At 39.1% G+C, this 22,110-nt stretch overlaps 1 protein-coding gene across 8 annotated transcripts in view; it reads right to left on the bottom strand.

Moving 5' to 3' along the window:
- Nucleotides 1-22,110, bottom strand: part of cspp1b (centrosome and spindle pole associated protein 1b) — a 123,594-nt gene that overhangs the window by 47,651 nt on the left and 53,833 nt on the right. For 7 of the 8 annotated variants that reach the window (XM_048596269.1, XM_048596270.1, XM_048596274.1 and 4 more), the window contains 5 exons: nt 19,609-19,710; nt 12,527-12,621; nt 8,889-8,985; nt 3,420-3,477; nt 2,090-2,337 (listed from right to left, as the gene is read on the bottom strand). In XM_048596269.1, the coding sequence (XP_048452226.1) occupies nt 2,090-2,337; nt 3,420-3,477; nt 8,889-8,985; nt 12,527-12,621; nt 19,609-19,710 (600 nt within the window). The remainder of the gene's footprint in view (nt 1-2,089; nt 2,338-3,419; nt 3,478-8,888; nt 8,986-12,526; nt 12,622-19,608; nt 19,711-22,110) is intronic. The other variant, XM_048596275.1, reaches the window with a different exon arrangement.

The raw sequence follows: 22,110 nt of genomic DNA, 5'->3' as shown, positions 1-22,110 counted from the left end.
TCCCTCTGCAGTCTTTCAGTGTCTTCTGCACACTTTGCTCTACCACTCACCTTAGTGTCATCTGCAAATTTTGACACACCACACTTAGTCCCCAACTCCAAATCATCTACGTAAATTGTAATCAATTGCAGTCCCAACACTGATCCCTGAGGTACACCACTAGCCACTGACCGCCAATCAGAAAAACACCCATTTACCCCTACTCTTTGCTTTCTACTGGTCAACCAATCCTCTATCCACGCCAATACATTACCGTAATACCGTGCAACTTTATCTTATGTAGCAGCCTTTGGTGTGTCACCTTGTCAAATGCCTTCTGGAAATCCACATACACCACATCCACAGGGTCCCCATTATCCACCATGCAAGTAATGTCTTCAAAGAATTCCACCAAATTAGTTAAACATGACCTACCCTTCATGAACCCATGCTGGGTGTTCCCAATGGGACAATTTATATCCAGATATCTTGCTATTTCTTCCTTAATGATAGATTCAAGCATTTTCCCCACTACCGAAGTTAAGCTAACTGGCCTATAGTTACCTGCTTTTTGTCTACTTCCTTTTTTAAACAGTGGCGTCACATTGGCTGTTTTCCAATCTGCGGGAACCACCCCAGAGTCCAGTGAATTTTGGTAAATAATTTGCTCCCCACTCTTGAATGGCCTCCTGGACCATGGTGCCACGGTCAGTTGACTCATCCTTCCTGCAGTCCTGTTCCTCATCCACGCAGGGAACAAGTGCCTCAGACCAGTGGGACAATGTCAAGGGCTGCGGCTCCTGTGTTCCTGTCTGCAGGGTCCCTCTACCTGCCTCATTCGCAGTCACACACTGCTGTCCCTGCCCGCTGATCGAATTAACATTAGTTAATCTACCAGGTGCGACTGCCTCCTGGAACACAGCATCCAGGTATTTCTCCCCCTCCCGGATGTGCCACAGTGTTTGGAGTTCGGATTCCAGCTCATCAATTTTGAGCCAGAGCTCCTCAAGCAGCCAACACTTGCTGCAGATGTGGTCACTGCCATTCTCAATGGGATCAGCTAGCTCCCACATCATACAGATACAACACATCACCTGGCCTGCCATCTCTACTTAGTTAATTATTTAAAATTAATTAGTTTTATGTTAGTTTCACAGTGTTCACTGCACCAGTAAGTTTACTCCGTTATATACTCCGGCTTTGCATTCCGACCCGCTCCCAGAGGATTTGGTGTCTAGGTGACCACCCCGAAAGATAACAAAGAGATGAGGAAAAGAAATGCAAATAGCTTACCTGCTCACCACACTTAGTCGTTATTATTAGGTTAGAGGAGGTGGAAGGGTGGGAGACACTACGCGTGTAGTGTCTCGGGTATTAGTTAACTCCCAAATTTATTGGGTGTAAGCTTACCTTCCCAGGCTGCCCTCGCGCTTTCTCCCGGACTCCCGCCGCTGAAACAACTGAACCACCGAACTATTCGTCCAGAGTCAAGTATAAACCAAACCAGGTATGGACAGCAGCTTTAGACAGACATTAGTGAGCCAGATTGCATTTTACAACTATTAACAAATGTCTCACAGTCTTAGGTTTTCAATTAAAGTTTTTTTTTATTGAGTCCAAATTTCACCATCTGTTGTAGTTTGATTTGAACCCAGGTCCCAGAAAATTACTTTGGTCGATGGATTACTAGTCAGCAACAATACCAATATGCATTCACCTCTAAATTTTTTTGCCAATTTCTAATTGCTGAGGTTTGTAGCAATTGTTTTACTACAAAGTAACCTGCTAGGCCATCAAGAGTCTTTATAGAGCATCAAGAACAAACTAGATACAGTGGAACTGGAGCCTAAAATCAAACAGATCATTCCAGAAAGGTAATTAGTGAAGCAAATGGATTTTTAACACAATGACAGTTTTCATAGGTTTCTTTTGTGCTACCTAAAATTACTAGATTCATAACCAATTGCCATATTGAATTTTGAATACATAAAATCAATTGCATCAGGGTACAGCCTTACCTGGACCACAAATCAACGATTTCTTTTTTATTTTCTTTAACACATTGCACACTACAAGCATAGCTGAAATTTAAAAGACACATAGCTTTTACCTAGGAACCGTTATATTCCTATATGGATTCCATATTCCACTGCTTAGACCACTATTAGGACCCCTGTCTTCAATTGGAGGATTTTGGAAAGCTACCCTGGGGTGTTCTGGAGGCCGTCTCTCATCCACGGAAGATCTTTCTTCATTTGAATATTTTGCAACAGGGACTTCACTTTCTTTGTTAGAGGTATCATGCCTGTGAGTATCATGTTGTAGTGTCACTGCACCAAACTCCCTTATTCGATTTGGCTGTAAATTTGAATCAAAACTTATCAATCTGGTAATGAAATTTCATTGTCATCATTAACAGCAACAACCAAAAGGCATTTACAGAGTGTCTTTATTAAGGGAAATATTATACCTTAGTTTGAGAATGGAAATAAAGTAAAACAAATGCTAAATGCCAAATATAAAGTAAGAATTTTGCTAAGTTACAAAAAGTTTGGTCAATGAAATCAATCTTCTAAGTGTCTAAAAATGGAGATTCTGGAAGGGATGTCCAAAGAGAAGGATCAAAATAACTGAATGCTCTATCGTTAATGATGGTATGAAAGGAATAAGACCCTAGTCAGAAAAAGTGTGTGTTTGGGAGTAGGTATATGGGTAAAGGAAATTAAAAACATAGGGTGTGGAATGCAGTTGAGGAACTGGAAGGGACTTCAGAGTGGGGTTGAGGGAACGTAAATGTCATGGCCAGTTGAGGAGAAATGAATCAACTCCTCTTAAAAAATCTTTGAGGTGAGCAACAACAATTAGGCATGAACAAAATACACTCTAAGTGACACAAAGCTAGAACAGTAGAGCTCAAAAGTAATGGAAGTCCAGATACATGAATCATTAAAATGTAATGAACAGGTACAGAAAATAAGAGGCTAATGAACACTTTTTTTAATGTTTAAAGGACTAAAGTAGAAAGAGGTATATATTACTCAACAGATATACAACGCCTTGGTTAGACCTCACCTGAAAAAGAATTTTAAGAAGGCTACACTGGCCTTGGAGGAGTGCAGCATCAATTTACCAAATAATGCCTGGTCTCAAAGTGTTAAAATAACATCACGTGAGAGGTGATTTCAAAATCAGGTGAAACAAATAGGATTTGCAACCTTAGACAGAATAAATTCCCATTTTCTCTCCTGTCTGAAAGATAATAAGATTAAAGGAACGTCTCTAATCACACAAAATTATTTTTGGTTTCCACTACCAGTGACAAACAGTTCCCCATGTACAGCTAAACCCCAAGGACTAGCAAAATAAAAGATATCCATACCGAAGGTGCAGAAGGATGAAAGTTCTATATCATAATGTATACAAAAAAAGTAAGTTCTTACTTCTTTCTCTGGGTCTACAGCTCCTGAAGCAGCAACTCTGAGCTCAAGCTCTTTTTCCCTGTGGCAGAAAGGAACCATTTAAATCAATGTATTTTTCTCTTTCAATTTTGTACATCTGCCCCTCTCCAGTAAAATCATCTCATACTGGTGTGTACGATCAGCAGTATCCAAGCCAGACACTGAGATTGGTGGATTACTTTACACAACGTAAAGGAATTTTTAAAAAAACCAAAGTTCTGAAAGAGAATCATTTTGGACTTGAAATGTTCTGTCTGTTTCTCTGTTCACTAATGCTGCCAGACCTAATTAGTTTCTCCCAAATTCTGTGGTAGCTTTAGATTTCCAGCATTTGCAGTATTTTGTTTTTATTATATTGAAATTTAACTTGATTCTCATCAAATGTTGTACACACACACACACACACACACACACACACACAAAATGGGAACCCTCAATAAATTTTCATCACTCTCCACAGATATTCAGCCTAATTCCAACACTGCACTACTATGGTGACTTCAATCATAAAGCTTCCTAAATAGCAAACTTAAGTGGGCAAGTATGGTTCCATTCCACACAGCACTGAGCGATGTCATAGAGAATAATGGGCAAGTTCTCCTCCAAACCACTCACCATCCTGACTTGGAACTACATTGCCATTTCTTCAGTGTCAATGGTCAAAATCCTGGAACTTACTCCCTACACCAAATGACTTCAGCGATTCCAGGAGGTAGCTCACCATTACCTCAAGAGCAACCAGGGATGGGCAGTAAATGCTAGCCCAGCCAGCAACAGCCATGTCTTATGAATTTCATATTCCAAATTTCAAGTTGGAAGTTTGAAACATGGGTAATTCAGGTCAAGCTGGATCGAGTAGTATCAGGAACAAGAGATGTAATGGCAAGCAAAGTCAGTAAGTGGTCACCATGCCAGTACAGGACCTAAAAGAATTTTCCAAGCAAGTATTATACTAATTAAAATTGGTGCACAAACTATCTAGTTTTCAGACAAATCACGTTTTCAGGTAACCAACTTGGAAGTAATCTCTTACAATTTTAGTTCAAACAATAACAACCTTCAGGTGCTAATACTATAATAGTGCGACCAGCAAGAGTGTGCAATCATTGGGATTTGAGCAAAGTTAGGGAGTTTTAGAATATCAATCTTAATCTTTTGCTTTCATAAAATCTAAATCTTTGGGGAAGGGAAGGATAGACATTTAAGGGTTGTATTTTTTTTTCTTTTAGGCCAAAGGAAGTTTAAACAAGCATTCTTAGTTCTGAAGTTACTTAATCTAACTAAGCAAGTTAAGTATACTGGTTAAGACCTGGTCCTTGCAGGTTTTATACAATAAAAGATAGACCGATAATGCTCCAGGCACGGAGCGCAACTAGCAAGAGTGTGCAATCGCTGGGTGTTGCACTATTTGTGGGAGGTTAGACAAGTGGGGGTGGGAGGTATGTTCCAGCCATTTTTACAAGGGGCTGATTTGTGGTTGAGGTGCTGCTGATCAGATCTAAGACCAGGTCTAGGTGAATAGAAGGCTTTGTTGAAGAGAGCGAGCAGCATAAAGGTATGGGCAACACCTTTCTTCACCCACCACCAACCCTCACCAACAAAGTCCACCAGTTGTTAAAGAAGCAGGGATGGCAGTCAGTGGAGTGGTATGTCCCTCCTGTCAAATATGGAAGCTCAGAGAACAGTCTACTGTCCCAGGTGACAATGTCTGGGGGAAGTGTGTCCAACTGCAACATCTCTCAGACCGCATGAATTGGTTACAGTGGCATTCAGAAGCACTGAGGAGCACGCAAGAGGCAGAGAGTGTGTAGACAGTAGCTTCAACGAAGGTGGTCACACAACAGGTACATCAAGTAGATAGATGACAGCCAGGAGAGGTGGCCAGGTAGGGCAGGAGTCTCCTGTGGTTAACCCCTCTCAAACAAGTATACCAGTTTGGATATTGTTGTGGGGATAGCCACTCTAGGGAAAATAACAGTAGCAGCCAGGTCTTTGGCACCATGACTGGCAGGGCACGGCAAAGTCCAAGCAAGCAATTGTGATAGGGGACTCTTTAGTCAGGGGCACAGACGGGTGTTTCTGTGGCCAAGAGCGTGGCTTCAGTATGGTGTGTGTTGCCTCCCTGATGCCAGGGTCAAGGATGTCTCAGGCCAGTTGCTGCAAATTCTCAAAAGGGAGTACGAGCAGCAGAGATCGCTGTATACAATGCCATCAACGGCATAGGTAGAAAAAGGGATGAGATCCTGCAGAGTGAATATACGGTGTTAGGCAAGAGGTTAAAAAGCAGGACCACAAAAGGTAGTAATCTCTGGATTACTCCCAATGATACGTGCTAGTGACAGTAAGAATAGGAGGATAGGACAGATGAATGTATGGATGAAGAGCTGGTGCAGGGGGAAGGGATTTAGATTTTTGGTTCATTGGAATCTCTTCCGGGGCAAATGTGACCTGTACATGAGGTTGCATCTGAGGGAAGATTTGCTAGAGCTCCTTGGGAGGGCTTAAACAAGTCTGGCAGGGGTGTGGAACCCTAAACAGTAGTGAGGCAAGAGAAAAGGTTGAGGTCGGTACAAAGTTAAACAGAGCAAGTTAAATAGACAAGACAGTCAACAGCATAGCAGAAAACGAGGGAAGACTGACAAATGAAACTGCATTTACTTCAATGCAAGAGGCCTGACAGGTAAGGCAGATGAACTCAGGGCATGGCTGGGAACATGGGACTGGGATATCATAGCTCGCATAGAAACATGGCTGAAGGAGGGACAGAATGGGCAGCGCAATGTTCCAGGATACAGATGCTATTGGAAGGATAGAAGGGAAGACAAGAGAGGAGAGTAACATTTCTGATTAGGGAAAACTTCACGGCAGTACTTAGAGAGAATATTCCTGGGGTTCATCCACTGAAGCTGTATGGAACTGAGAAATAAAAAGGGAGTGATCACTTTTATGGGATTGTACTATAGATCCCGTAATAGCTAATGGGAAATTGAGAAGCAAATATATGGGGAGATCGCAGATAATAGGGTTGTAATACTAGGGGATTTTAACTTTCCAAACAGACTGGGACTGCCATGGAGTCATTTAGTCATGGAGTCACTTAACATTTGTTAAATGTATTCAAGACAACTCTCAACCAATACTTAGATGGCCTATTAGAGAAGTGGCAAAACTCAACCTCCTCTTGGGAAATAATGCAGGGCAAGTAACTGAGGCATCGGTGGGGGAGCACTATGTGACCAGTGATCATAATTCTATTAGATTTAAAGTAGTAATGGAAACTGATAGGCCTGGTCGACAAGTTAAAGTTCTAAATTGGGGCAAGGTCAATTTGATGGTATCAGACAAGAATTTTCAAAAAGTTGATTGGGGAGGCTGTTTGCAGGTAAAAGGACGTCTGGCAAGTGCGAAGTTTTCAAAAGTCAGATAATGAGAGTTCAGGGTCAGCATGTTCTTGTTAGTGTGAAGGACAAAACAGGAGTACAGAACAAAGGATGACTAGTGATATTGAGGGTCTGGTCAAGAAAAAGAGGCAGATATACACAACTGGAATCAAGCGACTCCCATGAGAAGTATAGGGAGTGTACGGAAAAAGGAAATCAGAAGGGAAACAGGGATCATCAGATAGCTTTGGCAGATAAGGTAATGGAGAATCCAAATAGATTCTACAAGTATATTAAGGGAAAAAGAATAACAAGGAAGAGAATAGGGTCCCTTAATTATCAACAAGGCCGAGGCCATCTACATATGGAACCACAGGAGATGGATGATATCCTATACGAATACTTCACATCAATATTTACCCGGAAGAAAGACATGGAAGCTGGGGACTCTGAGAAATAATACTGATGCCTTGAAAAGAGTCCACATTACAGAAGAGGAGGAGCTGCTACCGCCTAATGGTAAATAAATCCCCGGGATCTGATCAAGTATATCCCAGGACATTGTGGAAGCTGGGAAGAAATTGACAGGGCTCCTAGCAGAGATATTTGTATCACTGACAGCCATGGGTGAGGTGCTGAAAAACTGGAGGGTGGCTAACATTGTGCCATTATTTAAGAAAGGCTGCAAGGAAAAGCCAGGGAACTACAGACTGGTGAGCTTGACATCAGTAGAATATGTTGGAGGGGATTCTGAGAGACAAAATCTACATGCTTATGTAAAGGTAAGGATTGATTAAAATCAGTCAACATGGCTTTGTGCGTGGGAAGAAGTGATCAAGAAGATAGATGAAGGCAGAGTGGTAGATACTGCCTAAATGGACGTTAGCAAGACCTTTGACAAGGTTCTGCATGGTAGACTGGTTAGTAAGGTTAGAATACATGAGATCCAGGGATAGCTATCTAATTAGATGTAAAATTGGCTTGACATTGGATACAGAGGCTGGTGGTAAAAGGTTGTTGTTCAGACTGGAGGTCTGTAACCAGCAGTATGCCGCAAGGATCGTTGCTGGGTCCACTGTTCTTTGTCATTTATATAAACAATTTGGAGAGAATATAGGAGGCATAGTTAGCAAGTTTGTGGATGACACCAAAATTGGACAGTGGAGAAGGTTATCTAAGATTACAAAGGGATCTTGATCATTTGGGCCAGTGAGCTGAGGAATGGCAGATGGAGTTTAATTTAGATAAATGGGAGGTGTCGCATTTTGAAAAGACAAACCCAGGCAAGACTTAAATAGTTAATTGTAGGGGGCCCTGGCGAGTGCTGTTGAACAGAGAGATCTAGGAGTGCAGGTACATAGTTCCTTGAAAGTGGCATCATAGGTAAGTAGGGTAGTGAGGAAGGCATTTGTCATGCTTGCCTTCATCAGACACAGCACTGAGTACAGTAGTTGGGATAGGATATTGGTCAGGCTACATTTGGAATACTGCATTCAATTCTGGTTGCCTTGCTATAGGAAGGATATTACTAAATTGGAGAGGGTTCAGAAGAGATTTACAAGGATGATACCGGGACTGGAGGGTTTGCGTTAGAAGGAGAAGCTGGATAGGCTGGGACTGTTTTCCCCTGGAGCATAGGAGGCTGAGGGGTGACCTTATAGAGGTTTATAAAATCATGAGGGACATAGAAAAGGTGAATAGCTAAGGTCTTTTCCCTAGGGTGGGGTGTCCAAAACTACAGGGCATAGGCTTAAGGTGAGAGGAGAAAGATTTAAAAGAGACCCAAGGGACAACTTATTCACAGAGGGTGGTGAGCATATGAAACGAGCTGCCACAGGAAGTGGTAGAGGTGAGCACAATTACAACATGTGAAAGATATTTAGACCAACATATGGATAGGAAAGGTTCAGAGAGACACAGGCCAAATGCAGCTAATGGGACTAGTTTAGGAAACCTGGTTTGCATTGTCAAGCTGAAGGGCTTGTTTCTATGCCATTTGACTTATAACTCTTTCAAACTTGCAATCAAGGATTATACTTTGATAAAATAATTTCATTCAACATTAAGTTACCGTATCTTGTTTTTCTGCTTTTCTGATATTTGTTCCAATAGTTCCTGTCTGTATTTTTCCCTCCTTCTTCTTTGGGCACTCTCTCGTTCATAGTTACCTAAAGATTGTGATTTAATATTTAAGTATCACTACTTTTGTCACCCAAATTTTAATAAGAAAGCAAAGGTTATCCAAACAACTAATTATATATCAATAAATAACTCTCTAATTTGAATAGTTGAACGAATAATAAGAAAGAAAAGAATTGACCATTTTATAGCAAAACTGGTTTTATATATGACATATGTTGTGATGGTTTGGGATTCAAAGGAAGATATAGCACTCCACGCTTGAGATCCATACAACATCAGCAACATTTGTGAACTAAATGTTTTAAATATTTTGCTCTCACGTATCCAATTTATCATTATTCTTGAATTATTATAGAACCCCTACACTCTGGAAACAAGGCCAACAAGTCTACGCCGAACCTCAGAGCATCCCACCCCGACCCCATCCCCCTATAACCCACCTAATCTACACATCCCTGGACACTATGGGCAATTTAGCATGGCCAATCCAATTAGCCTGCACATCTTTGGACTGTGGGAGGAAACTGGAGCACCCGGAGGAAACCCACGCAGACACAGGGAGAATGTGCAAACTCCACACAGACAGTCACCCAAGGGTGGAATCGAACCCAGGTCCCTCACTGCTGTGAGGCAGCAGTGCTAACCACTGAGCCACTGTGCCGCCCTAAGTGAAGCAAGGAACCTGGAGTCCAGGAGTTGAACCTGAGACCTCTCACACGTCATCACTATAGAGTACCCTAAGCGAGAATTATACCCCTGGACCAACAAACCACATACATGACAGTAACAATTATCATCAAAAGCAACAGTACAGGTCCAATTTCAAACTTATTTAGGGTTCATTTTGTCACTAACATGTACTTTGTAATTCCAATAACAAATTCCTACAGGGCCCTAGAAACAGAATATAATTTGTAATTTTTGTACAACACATATGGAAATTCTATACCACTCTATGTCATCAGCCAGGACAGAATAGATTTATCTTGGATTTTATAACAGTTGATTATGCTACTGTACCAAAATTTGACAACCAACTCATCAAAATCATGTGGACAGATATAGCATCTCAAGGTCCCCATGTTAAACAAAGTCATGTGTGAACTTCTACCAGAGCTCATTTGCTAACAACTGTGGCAATGGAGAATTGATGATGGGGACAGGACTGTGAACCTGGGAGTCTCATATCAACTCTAGATACTCATTCTACAGTTTTGGAAGGCAAACAAACATCCCATCACCCCACACTGACATCACTGACATAACTGTAACAATCTGCAAGAAGCAGGATAAATCACACATGGGAGACTACTGAGATAATTCCCATTATCCACAGTAGAAAATTCCTGACACGCATTCTCTATTGTCTACTTGTTCCCAGAGATGCAGGTGCATTTAGGCCTTCCAGAGGCTCAGTCTTTGTAGCCAGACAAATCTAAGAAAACATCAAAAATAACACCATGAACTCTTCGTTAAATTCATCAAACTGACCAAAGCATTTGATTCAGTAAATGACAGAGCTCTGTGAATTGTGGTCCAAAGATTTGGATATCCAAGAAACTTTATCACAATCCTGCACTGCTTCATAATGACATGCATGTAACTGTCAAGTGGAAGACCTGAAACAGCTTCCTTCAATTTGGTTCAATAGTCCCCATACTATTTAAAATCCAAAAGTGGCTACTCACCTCATCAAAATCAATTACCATCTAATGAGAGTATCAAATACTGCCGAGATGGAAAACTCTAACTTTAGTCACCTCTGTGCCAAAACTCAACTAACCACTATAGACATGCATGATTTAGAATTTGTGGATGTCTGCAATATTTTTGTATCTCTGCACCATACAGGATCTTATTACCTATCATTCAAATGGCAACAACTTGTCCATAAAGCTTCATTATGTTTTAAGTCTAACTATCTTCACAATGAGCCTTAGCGCTGTGGAGAAGTAAGGAAAAGGAAGCTAATCCAACACACCAGATCTCACTATGGAATGTCCTACTGCATGTGCCCAAAAGTCTATGATTCAAGAATTAGCCTGTTCAGTCATCTAAAGATCCATGACAAAACTCTCAAACCTGAATAAACTTTTAATCCTCTAACAACAAAGGTAGGCATACTAATATAATTACCTATTTCTACCACCTATAGCAATGCTAAAGTTTAAACAAAACAGGTTAATTAATTTGGCATATTTAACTTTTGATTCACAACTAAAATCTCAGGTTAAGTTAAACTGCACTTATTGTGGGCCAAAGGGCCTCTCCTATGCTGTATGACTCTATTGTGATTATCTATATGAGTTATTTCAGTATGCCTTTTGACCAGTTTTGTGAAATAATAAATATATTCTTTTTATTTCATTAAGTAATGACGTTCACATTACCAAAAACCTTGTCAGTGTTCAATATTTCCAATGTGATTTTGTTATATTGCAAACAAAGCTTCTACCAGTTGTCAAGTTGCTCCATCAACTTTGACAAAAAGTTTCAACTGCCGCACAAGTAATGTGCAGTCAGCTTCCAGTATAAATGTGGACAAAAATTATCAGCAAAAAAGGCAAAGCAAGAATGCAAACAGAATTACACTTACACACCCTAATCTAAATAATTATTGTCCTTAAATCCTGTTCATTATTTTTGCGCTGTTTTCATGGCACACTATAATTATGACAGAGTAATGAAAGCCACAGATATTTAAATAAGGTAATGATTTGGCAACTATTATTTAATGCTTTAAAAAGTACATAATGGTATGAAGACACTTCAATTTTTATTTTGAGGATTCATATTAAAAAATTGCAAACCATTTGGATAATTAATCCAGGCTTTTTATAAAAAGGGCTCATGAAAAGGATGTGGGACTTTTTTTTAAAATTACTTCTGAAATCACATGGCTTAAGTTAATTGCTTGGTTTACTGGAAATCACATGCCTGAGTTTATTGCTGTCGGGCTTCTAGTTTTTTTTGGATATTGTATGGAGTTCAGTTGGTATCCAGTGTGCTGAGAATGAGAAGTATCGAGCTCATCAGCTGCCTTCTGAGAAAACTCCTATGGAGAATTCATTGGAAGACCTGAAAACTGATGCACCTACTCTCCTGAAAAGCCTCAATTCTCAACACATCCTGAATGAACGGTGTCTGCAAAAATCTCAGTGACAACTTGACTAATGTTTAGTAATGACCATGACTGTCAAGGCACCAACTGAACATTCATATGTTATCCTTTTCTCCTTCAAGAACCAATAATTGCTGGCCAAAGGTTTTTTTTTCCAAAAAGTAAAGGGGCAGGGAGGGAGGGTGAAGGTTGGTAGAGGCCACTGCAGGAAGAGCTAACCATATGCAAAAAATAATATCCTGACAAGAATAAATATTTTTAGGAAAGTCAAAAAGAAGTGAAAATAAGGTAGAAACGATAAAAAAAAAGAAACTTCTGCTTTGATTCAGGTATTTCTTAAGCAGGAGAAGTTAACGTATTGACCAAGAACTGGTATGTTCATGCTAAACATATATTCAGATCATGGTTCAAAAGTAAAATACTTGTTTTGAACATTTTTAACTTACCCACCAACAATCCTGTTGCAAACACAACATCATCTTTCACTGAAGCAGATTTGGAGCGTAGTTTCTGAGAGTTATGTATGTCGTTTATCAAATATCTATTGATGGAATGAAAACACAAGAATACATCAGCAATAAATACATCATAACTGTATAGCACCTGATCAAAGATAATAATGACTTTATATAAAATGCTCATAAATGTACCACTATTGACTTACATTTCCAGAGTTTACCACAGAAGCATAAAACTTAAAATTTAACTTCAACATCAAAAAACCTGAACCTCAATGCATACAATAATTTCATGCAAAGTTCAAAAATCTATATTAAGATTCATTAAATATGAATCTTTTTGTAATCAAGTTATACTCTTCATTTGTATAAAATACAACACATAAGGAAAAGCTGGTGACCTGGTTTTCAATAGCAACGCAGGCCATACTGTCAACAATGATTTTTGGACAATGAGATTGTATAAGATTGCCACATCTGTAGAAGGTGTTTCTGTCCTGAGATTCTCCAGCACAGAGTTCTTAAGTTGAAGGGCAAATTAAAGACACTGACACATAAGAAAACTAATGGGGGAAAAAGGCCAATAAATCCCCTAAACTTGATGGGACGCATTGTAGGATATTAAAGGAAGTAATTACAGAGATAGTGGAAGCACTGGTAACAGTCTTCCAAGAATCCTTAGAATCTGAAAAATTCCTAGGGTATTGGAAAATTGCCAATGTAACATCTTTATTTAAAAAGTGAAGGAGACAAAAAAAAACTATAGGCCATCAGTTACTTTGGTAAATGTTAGTTTATTATAAAAGAATGTAATAACAGAGCATTTAGAAATACATAATATGATCGAGCAGTGTCAGCACGGCTCTCTGAAGAACTTCTCTTCAGTATTTTGCTCTAGAAATGGCATGCCCTCTGTTGTGTAGAGGCTTTTCTTGGAGTCAATCATCTCTCCAGCAGATTATAACATTCCAGTATATACATGAGGTATTCATTGTTGGTGTTCACTTCGGAGAAGCTTCTTCATGTTGGTATTGAGCCTAGTCATCTTTTTGGGTTTAACATGCTTTTAAAGCACTCTATAGAATTACATACAGAGACATTAAATTTGTTTTCAACTCCCTCATGTCAGTTAAGAAATTGAGGCTGTCGCATATTACTTGGAAAATAAGAATTAAATTCAGGAGAACAGCAAAGAGATCTGGGAGCATACTACACAAATCACTAAACATTGCAACACAGATCCATAAAGGCCATTACAAAAACAAAACAAGCAATAAGGTTTAATTGAAAAGTATACATTATAACACATTCATGACAAACCATGTTTAAATCACTCTGGGGAGTATCATGTGCTGCTTTAGTTACCATATTACAAAAAGGATACAGAGGTAAGACTGTAAGACCATAAAATATAAGTCTTTTCCCTGTAACCCTTGATTCCCTTACTGATTAAATATTTGCCCATTTCAGCCTTGAATATACTAATGATATGGTCTCTACAGCCCTCTACAGTAAATAATTCCAGATTCACTAATTTCAGAAGAAATTTCTCCTCACCTCTGTCTTAAATATGCAACCCCCTTATTCAGATTATGCCATCTATTCCTAGACTCAGCCACAAAAGGTAAACAACTTTTCAGCCTCTATCAATGTAGAGACTACAAAGCAGATTACACAAGAACTACAAAGTTGTGTCAATCAGGGGAAAAAGAAGAAACTAAGTCTCTTTTCACCCCAACAGAGAAGGAGGAGGAGTGACTCAGCAAAAGTCTTTTATGACTATGAAAAAAGTTTCAATGGAGTTCATGTATAGAAGTAAAATTGAACTTTACAAGACCCCTGCTTTACGAGGTCCATTATTATCCAAAAAGACATGCATACAGATCTCTGCTGCAAAAACAATTCTGGATACAATGATGCTAAGGGGGTGAACGTGCGTGTGTGGGCACACACATGCTCACACTTTCTCTTAAAATTCTATAAGATACAAAGGATAGACTATGATGTCAGCATATCCCCGAGGATCTGGACATAGTACCACAAGAGTTTTAATGATCTGTATAACAACAATCCAGTATTTATCCCTTAATAATTTATTAGGATTCTTGATGTGTCTCCTAGGTTACATCTAATGATGCAAGAATCTCCTATCCTTTCTCAAATGAAAGGATTCTATATTACCACTCAACCTGTGCCCTTGCTGTTGCCTGACACCCAGCCAGAATGCTACCACACCCATTGCCAGAAGTGGTTCAGAGCAGAGCCAGGCTTTTGATGGCCAAAGCCATATTACTTTCCACGGCTATCTGCAGTCCTCCTCACTGAAAGCTGTCTACATATACCAGTCATGTTGCAGCCATTGGGTTAGCATCGCTTATGAGCATTTGGCACCATCAGCAGTTGAGCAGATCAAAGATGATGTCTGTCAGACTACATGATTCTTCAGATAATTAAGGAGCCCAATTTTGGATCCACTTTTTTTCTGCAACAGGGGCAGGTTAGGTAGCGTAATGGAATTTGCAGGCCAGGGTTGACTTCCTTCTCCTCCCTCTGCTGCCGTCATTCCATTTTGCAGTGGAGTGACTAAGTCTTAAAGAGGTTTGGATTGAATTTTTCACCTCCCAGTGGAGTCAATGCCTCCTTACTTCAAGTTGATCTTAAGCAGATCGTTATAACTTTTTCTTTGGTTACCCTTTATGCATTGAAAGAATAGAAACTGCCAAAGGTAGGGGCTTTTGGGCATCTAGACAAAATGGCCCATCCATGGGAATTGTTCCTTCAGAAGAAGGGCTTCAATGCTGGTAGATGCAGCTTCATGGAGTATGTTCACATTAGTCTGGTGTTCCTCCCACTTGACACTCAGGATTCGGTATAGGCACTGCTGGGGGAAGCTCTCAAAGATCTTAATATGAATTAGTGAATGGTCCAGTTCTTGTTACAATAGAGGAGAGTGTTCAACGCAACAGCCTTATAGATCAAGACCACTGCCAAAGGGGCCTTTCAAAGTCAACAAAGACATGATATTTCAGCTTGAAAAAGGCAATGATGGTGCAGTTGATTCAGTGCTGAATGACTTCATCAATAGTAGTCCCTTACATGCACTAGGCTAGGCAAAGCCACACAAAAGGCAGCACGAAGACAGTGCACAAAGGTGATCCAAATGACATCCGTATGTAACGTTGGATAGTTTGATTGATAAAGCTGGTCTGTGAAGTTCAATTTTGATAGTTTTTATTTCAGCATTGTGATTAAAAGACTGCTGTGATTGTCAGTTAGAGGATAAATAGGGTGCATATTGTTGAACAGTTAGCTGTAGCTGCATTCACTGAAACTTCAGAAAGATTGCCAGACCTTGAAGGTTATGACCTCCCTTCTTCTTCACTGCACACAGATGCTGGCAGCAGGACTGTGTTCTCATGATGACAGGCCTTTGTAGGTTGCAGTGGACCACAACAAATTGTGAAAATCTCTCAAGTTCTTCCAGAGCAGTTTAGACAGCAAAAGCATTGATCTGGTCAATGACATTTCATGTGTAGCATGGACGTTGTTATGTGCATACTGCCCATCAAATTCATAGATAGCCTTGTTACTGAACAGTATTTGTTAGTTTCTCATGGTGTCTCAAATACTGATAGTCCAGCAGACTGGCGCAAAATAAGGACATCATGACTGATGCAAGAGTTACTTTCCTGCGTGTTATAGTGACTCATGGTCACACACACTGAGGAAATGGAATTCTTTGCGGTTGCAGTATATCTTAATTTGCGTGAAGGAACAGCAAAGCAACATGTGCAAGGTCCATAGTACCCTACATCATAGGGAAGCTTGTTAACAAGGCAAAGCTGCATACTTGCTCCATTTGCATCTCTCTGGGAAGAAGGGACATAATGAATTATTTGCACAGTGTACAGTAGCCTTCTTTATATTCAAACATAATGACAAGAGGCCATTCGGCCTTTGGAGCTTGTTCCGTCATTCAATAAGCTCTTTGGAATTTAACCTCAATTCTACATTCCTGCATATCCCCAACAATCTTTCATCCTTTTGGTAATCGAGAATCGAACTACCTCTGCCTTAAAAATATTTGAATATTCTGCATCCCCAACCTTTTGAAGAAGAGATTTCCAAAGGCTCAACTCTCAGAAATAAAAGGTTTCCTCATCTCAGTTTGAAATGAGCAATGCTTATTTTTAAACTATGACCTCTAGTTCTAAATTCTCCCATAACAGGAAGCATCCTTTCAACACCTACCCAGTCAAATCAGCTCAGGATCTTGTATGTTTCAATTAAGTCACTTCCAACTCTTCTAAACTCCAGAGGATACAAGTAACTTTTCTAGCTTTTCCTCATGAGGGAATGTGCTCATTCCAAGTATTAGTTTGGTAAACCTTCTCTGAACTGCTTCCAATGCATTAACATTCCTCTGTAGGTACAGTTACTAGTAATGCACACAGTATTCCAGATGCAGTCTCACCAATGCCCTGTATAAACAGAGCATAACTCCCTACTCTTGCATTCAATTCTTCTTGCAAAATAATAATGTCCTGTTAGCATTCCTGATTACTTTTCTGTATGTGTATTTTAACATTCTGTGATTCATGCACTGGAACACCCAGAACCCTCTGCATCCTCTCACCTTTTTCATTCTTCACCTTTTTCATTCTTCCTGCCAAAACTGACTTTTTTACATTTTCCCAAATTGTACTCCATTTGCCAGATCTTTGCCCATTCACTTAACCTATCTGTGGTCCTTTGTAGGTTCCTTCTATCCTCCTCATAACTCATTTTCCTATCTATCTTTGTGTCATCAGCAATTTGAAACTAACACCGATGCTTAACACACTCATGCCAAACCTTCCATACAGTTCTGCCTATAACAGGTGGCAACTTGAGCACCTTCTCTGTAAAAGAACACAACACATGTACTGCTCCTGGCTTAGGTTGCAGTGAGCAAACTACTCCCTGAAGACCCTGGGTAGATTTGGCTTCCTGAGAGGCCTTCTCTTCCCCCATTTCCCTCTGCAAAAAGCAGACAACGTCTTTGTTACCTATGCTGCTTCTCCTCATCATGTTGCAAGTAGAGGGAATAGAGACTTCAAGATCCACAGCTGGGAGTAAGTGATCCGAACAGAACCCTTGAAGTGACAGCCAAGGCTCTCACTCTGGGCCACAGCACATCCTGTCAACTTCACCAATTTTAATTTATAGTATGAACTCAAGAATTTATATACTAACTCAACAACAGCCAATTGAAAGCAATCAATAACTAGCTTGAAAGATGTATCCTTTAAAATGCAAGCTACTTGACATTTTGAAAAGATTGGAAAAGTAAAGGGTTCTGATAATATCATACAAGGGCAGCAGTGAAGAAGGATATTAGACCAAACGAACCGGAAGTAGAATCAGCATGAAACAATAAGGAACACTGATGACAGCTGTTTTTGGCAACCCCGCCGCCCACAACCCAAACAGTCGTGTCCAGGAGAGTATAAAGCAGAAATTTAGAGAGGGTATGACAATTGTAATAGAGTAAGACCAGGTTAAAGCAAGCTGAGCAAAATTGCAGTTAACTGCGCTGAAGGTGAGTTTGTGGAATGTGTACTAGATAATTTTCTAGATCATATTATGAACCCCAGGGGAACAGGCTATTTTAATTATACTTTTGCACAATGAGAGAAGGTTAATGAAAATCCTTGTAAAAAAGGGGACTCTAGGGAAAGTTTGATAGAATTTAAGTATGTTTCAATATGATTGTGTTAAGTCAGAAACCAGGTTTTTAAATTTGAACAAAGCAAATTACAAGGGTATAAGGGATGGACTGAGTAGAACTGATTGCAAAACTATATTTAAAAGACATAATGGTGGATAGCAATATAGACATCTAAAGAATTAGTTTAGAACTTTAAATATGTTTGCTTAACAAATAAACACCCCATGAAAGAATTGGTCCAACAAGAGGAGTTAAGGATGGCATTAGATTAAGGGAAGAGATTAATGATGCCAGCCAGAATGGGAAGCCTGTGAAGTGACAAGATTTTAGAATTCAACAAAAAGACGACCATGAAATTGATAAAGAAAGAAAAATAATGACAAGTAAACCAACAAAAGGCAAAAACAGATAAAAGTTTCTATTGGTATGTGAGTAGGAACAGATTAACAATTGTAAATGTAAACCCATTAGAGTTAGAGACGGTAATTATAATGGTGAATAAAGAAATCACAGATATTAAACAAGGTAGAAGTAAAAATAAACATTCTGGAAATAGGGAAAAACTTGAAGAAATTAGTATTAGCAAAAACAAGAGAGTGCCGGACAAGTATTCTGAGCGAGATGGCATGCCTTCTTGGGTTTGTCGGAAGGTAGCTATGGAGATACTGGATATTTAGGTTTGGGTCTTCCAGAATTCACCTCATGAACTGGAAGGTAGCAAACGAAAATTCAAAAGGATAAAGAGAGGTAAAAGAAATAGACTAGTTAGCTTGACATCAGTAATCAACAAAATGCTGGATTCTATTAGTATAGAGACCTGATAACAGGACACTTAGAAAACCATAATAATTAGACAGAATCAACATGAATTTGTGCAAGAGCAATTTTATTTTTTAATGAATATATTGGGCTTTGTTAACAGGCTGCAATTAGGTTAGTTACATAGAAGAGGGAGATGTATCTTATTGAATGATTCTTGAAAATCTGAGTCAGATGCCATACAATTACTTATTACACAAAATTAAGATTCACATGATTGAAAGTAATAAGTTGCAAAGATTGAGGATTGGGTAACAGAAAGAAAACTTAGTAAGAATTATTATCAGGGTGACAGACAGCAAGTAATGGAGTCCCACAGAATCAGCTATTTATAACCAATCTCAACAACTTAGATTAAGGAAACTGCAATATAGCCAAACCTGCTGCAATAAAAAATTAGGTGGGAAAGCAAGTTGTAAGAATGATACAAAGAGTTGTCACTATGTCAGTTTGTAGAATGGACTGCTTTGTCTGTGCTCAGGTACTAAATGTTGTAGACCCTTTTGAAGGAATATGAAAATATAAAATTACAGACATTTACCTAGATTTTCCTGCTGCTGAAACAGGTCTCTTCCGGTAGTCTTCCTTGTAACCATCTTCAACATATGCTGTTGGTTTTTGATCTCTCCTTTCTTTATAGTAACTGTAGCAAAGGGTTTAGCCAATGTTATTTTAAAAAAGACATTTAATAGTTTTCCCACTATTCTTGTTGAAAAGGAGTTTCAATACAGGAGAAAAATTACTTAGTCGTCACATGAACTTAACACAGAATCAAAAGTTATGATCATGCATCAACATGAGCAATACCAAGTGATAGTTTTTGAAGTACAATTGTGAAGTCTTAAGAACTTGTCACTGAAGTTGAGTGAACCAGACAAAGTTAAAGTTCCCAAGTCAGTTCTGTTTCACTACACATATATAAACTGGAGAGATTATTTCAGTACACTAAAGTTCAATGCATAATCCAGGAATATAGTGCTGAGGAAGTACTGCACAGCTGAATACCCCACACTTTAACATGGATCCATCTAAGCATTTGTTCACCACTCATCTCTCAAAGTCCACCATTACAAATTAAAATAAATTATTTACCTCACTGTCATTTGTGGAACATTACAGATGCAGGTTGGTTGCCACTAGTGCCTACATATTGGACTACACACTTAAAACCGAAATTCATTCTCTAAACAATCATGAAATGTTTCAATATGTTACAGCAAGGTCAATAAATATATATACAAGGGAAAACTTCTCACTTTAATGTGATGTTTTACAACGTAGAAAACACAAAGCATGATTGTTTCCACATGATAATCTAATTACTTGTCACAAATGGAACCAATACAGGCTGTGTCTCTCTAAACCTTATATTATGGAGGGCCAGAGTTTTTTTTTGTTTCGGGGTGAAGTTAGTTGTTACAGTTACCAGATGAATAGTACAAGACTGAATGTCTGCATTTAATGGGCAAGAAGAAGGCTTCTTAATGAGAATCCAGTTTCAAATGGCTCTTAAGTCACCATGCTAGGCCCTTTGTGTTGGGGCATATAAATTTCGCTAGCAAGCTCAGTTCAGGCTAGGGTCACTGCTCTCAAAACATTGACGCTTTCTCTCCACAGATGCTGCCAGACCTGCTGAGTTTCTCCAGCAATTTCTCTTTTTGTTTCAGTTCAAGCTAGGATTAAATGCATGCATTTGCTGGATAAGGAAGTCCAAGCCTTTAAATGATACGGATCTATTTTAGCCTAATTTATATTGTAGTTTATGGTTGGAATAAAGTATACAGTTTAAATTCTGTAGGTGCTGGCCTTAAGCAGAGTTTTTGTTTTAAAGGTTGCAGTCAAGGAGCAGATTAATTAAGAGCCAGCTGAAACTGAAGTCTCATTAAGTGAATCAGATAGGCCCTTTCATTGGGAGCATATATAGGAGTAGTCAACAGAATACAACTTACAATATGGTGCTGGAGTCAAGCGTCTCAACAAGTTAAATGGTAAATAAGAGGGGTGTTTGGTTGCTTTTGCCAAAACAAAGAAGCTGAATTGTGAGTATTTCTAGCTTTTAAAGAAAAAGCAAGATATGAATTTGTATTTAGGTCTTTTTTTAAATCTTCTTTTTCTTAAAAATAGTTTGTTAGATATAAGATGGAGCGTAAAACAAAACAAATATACAATAAAGGGTAAAAAGTAGAAACAGCAGAATGATTAATTAATTACTTAAATAAAATGCAGAGATGGCAGGTCAGCTCATGTATGGCTCCCACAACATTTGGGAGCTGTTTTATACCAATATGATCCAGAGGGAATACATTTGTAACAAGTGCTTGCAGCTGCAGCTACAGCAACTTCACATCGGTTTGAGGAGCTGGATTCTAAGCTGCAGACACTGTGCCACAGAAAGGGGGAAAATTACTGAGACACATTGGTTTGAGTCAGTTCCAACTCTCATATAGGTAATTCAGATGTGATGTGACTAGGAATAGGAGCACAAGACTGCATGTGAGACAGGGATGGGAACCCAAAGAGTTGCTTTTGAAGAGCTTCAGCCCCTACAATTACAACAAGATTCTTGCAAGCTGTGTGGACTAACAGCAGCAACTCTAAGGAGGATGCACAAACTGACCGTGGCATCCTAACACACTGTATAACCCATAAAAAAACTAATATGCATGCACAGTAGTTAATTAAGAAAGCTAATAGAATGTTACTGTTTATTACAGGGAGAATTTATACAAAGATGATTTGGTTGTGCTTCTGTTAAAATGGCACCAATGAGACCACAGCTTGAGCAATGTGTACAGTATTAATTTAAGGAAAAATGTAAATTACTAATGGAAGCAGTTTGGAGAAGATTTATTAGGCTAATACCAGTAATTGACAGGTTGTCCCAAAAGTTGAACAGGTCAGGCTTGTATCTGTTGGAATTTAGAACAGTAAGAAATGACTTGATTAAAACACAAAAGTTCCTGAGGCATTCTGACATGCTGGATGCAAAGAGACTATTTCCTTTTGTAAGAGAGTCTAGAACTAGGAGGCGCTATTTAAAACA

The sequence above is a fragment of the Rhincodon typus genome, chromosome 4 (assembly GCF_021869965.1).
Source record: "Rhincodon typus isolate 14 chromosome 4, sRhiTyp1.1, whole genome shotgun sequence".
Lineage (NCBI taxonomy): Eukaryota > Metazoa > Chordata > Chondrichthyes > Orectolobiformes > Rhincodontidae > Rhincodon > Rhincodon typus.
The sequence above is the reverse complement of the archived record's forward strand: the minus strand, read 5'-3'. Positions and strand labels throughout refer to the sequence as shown.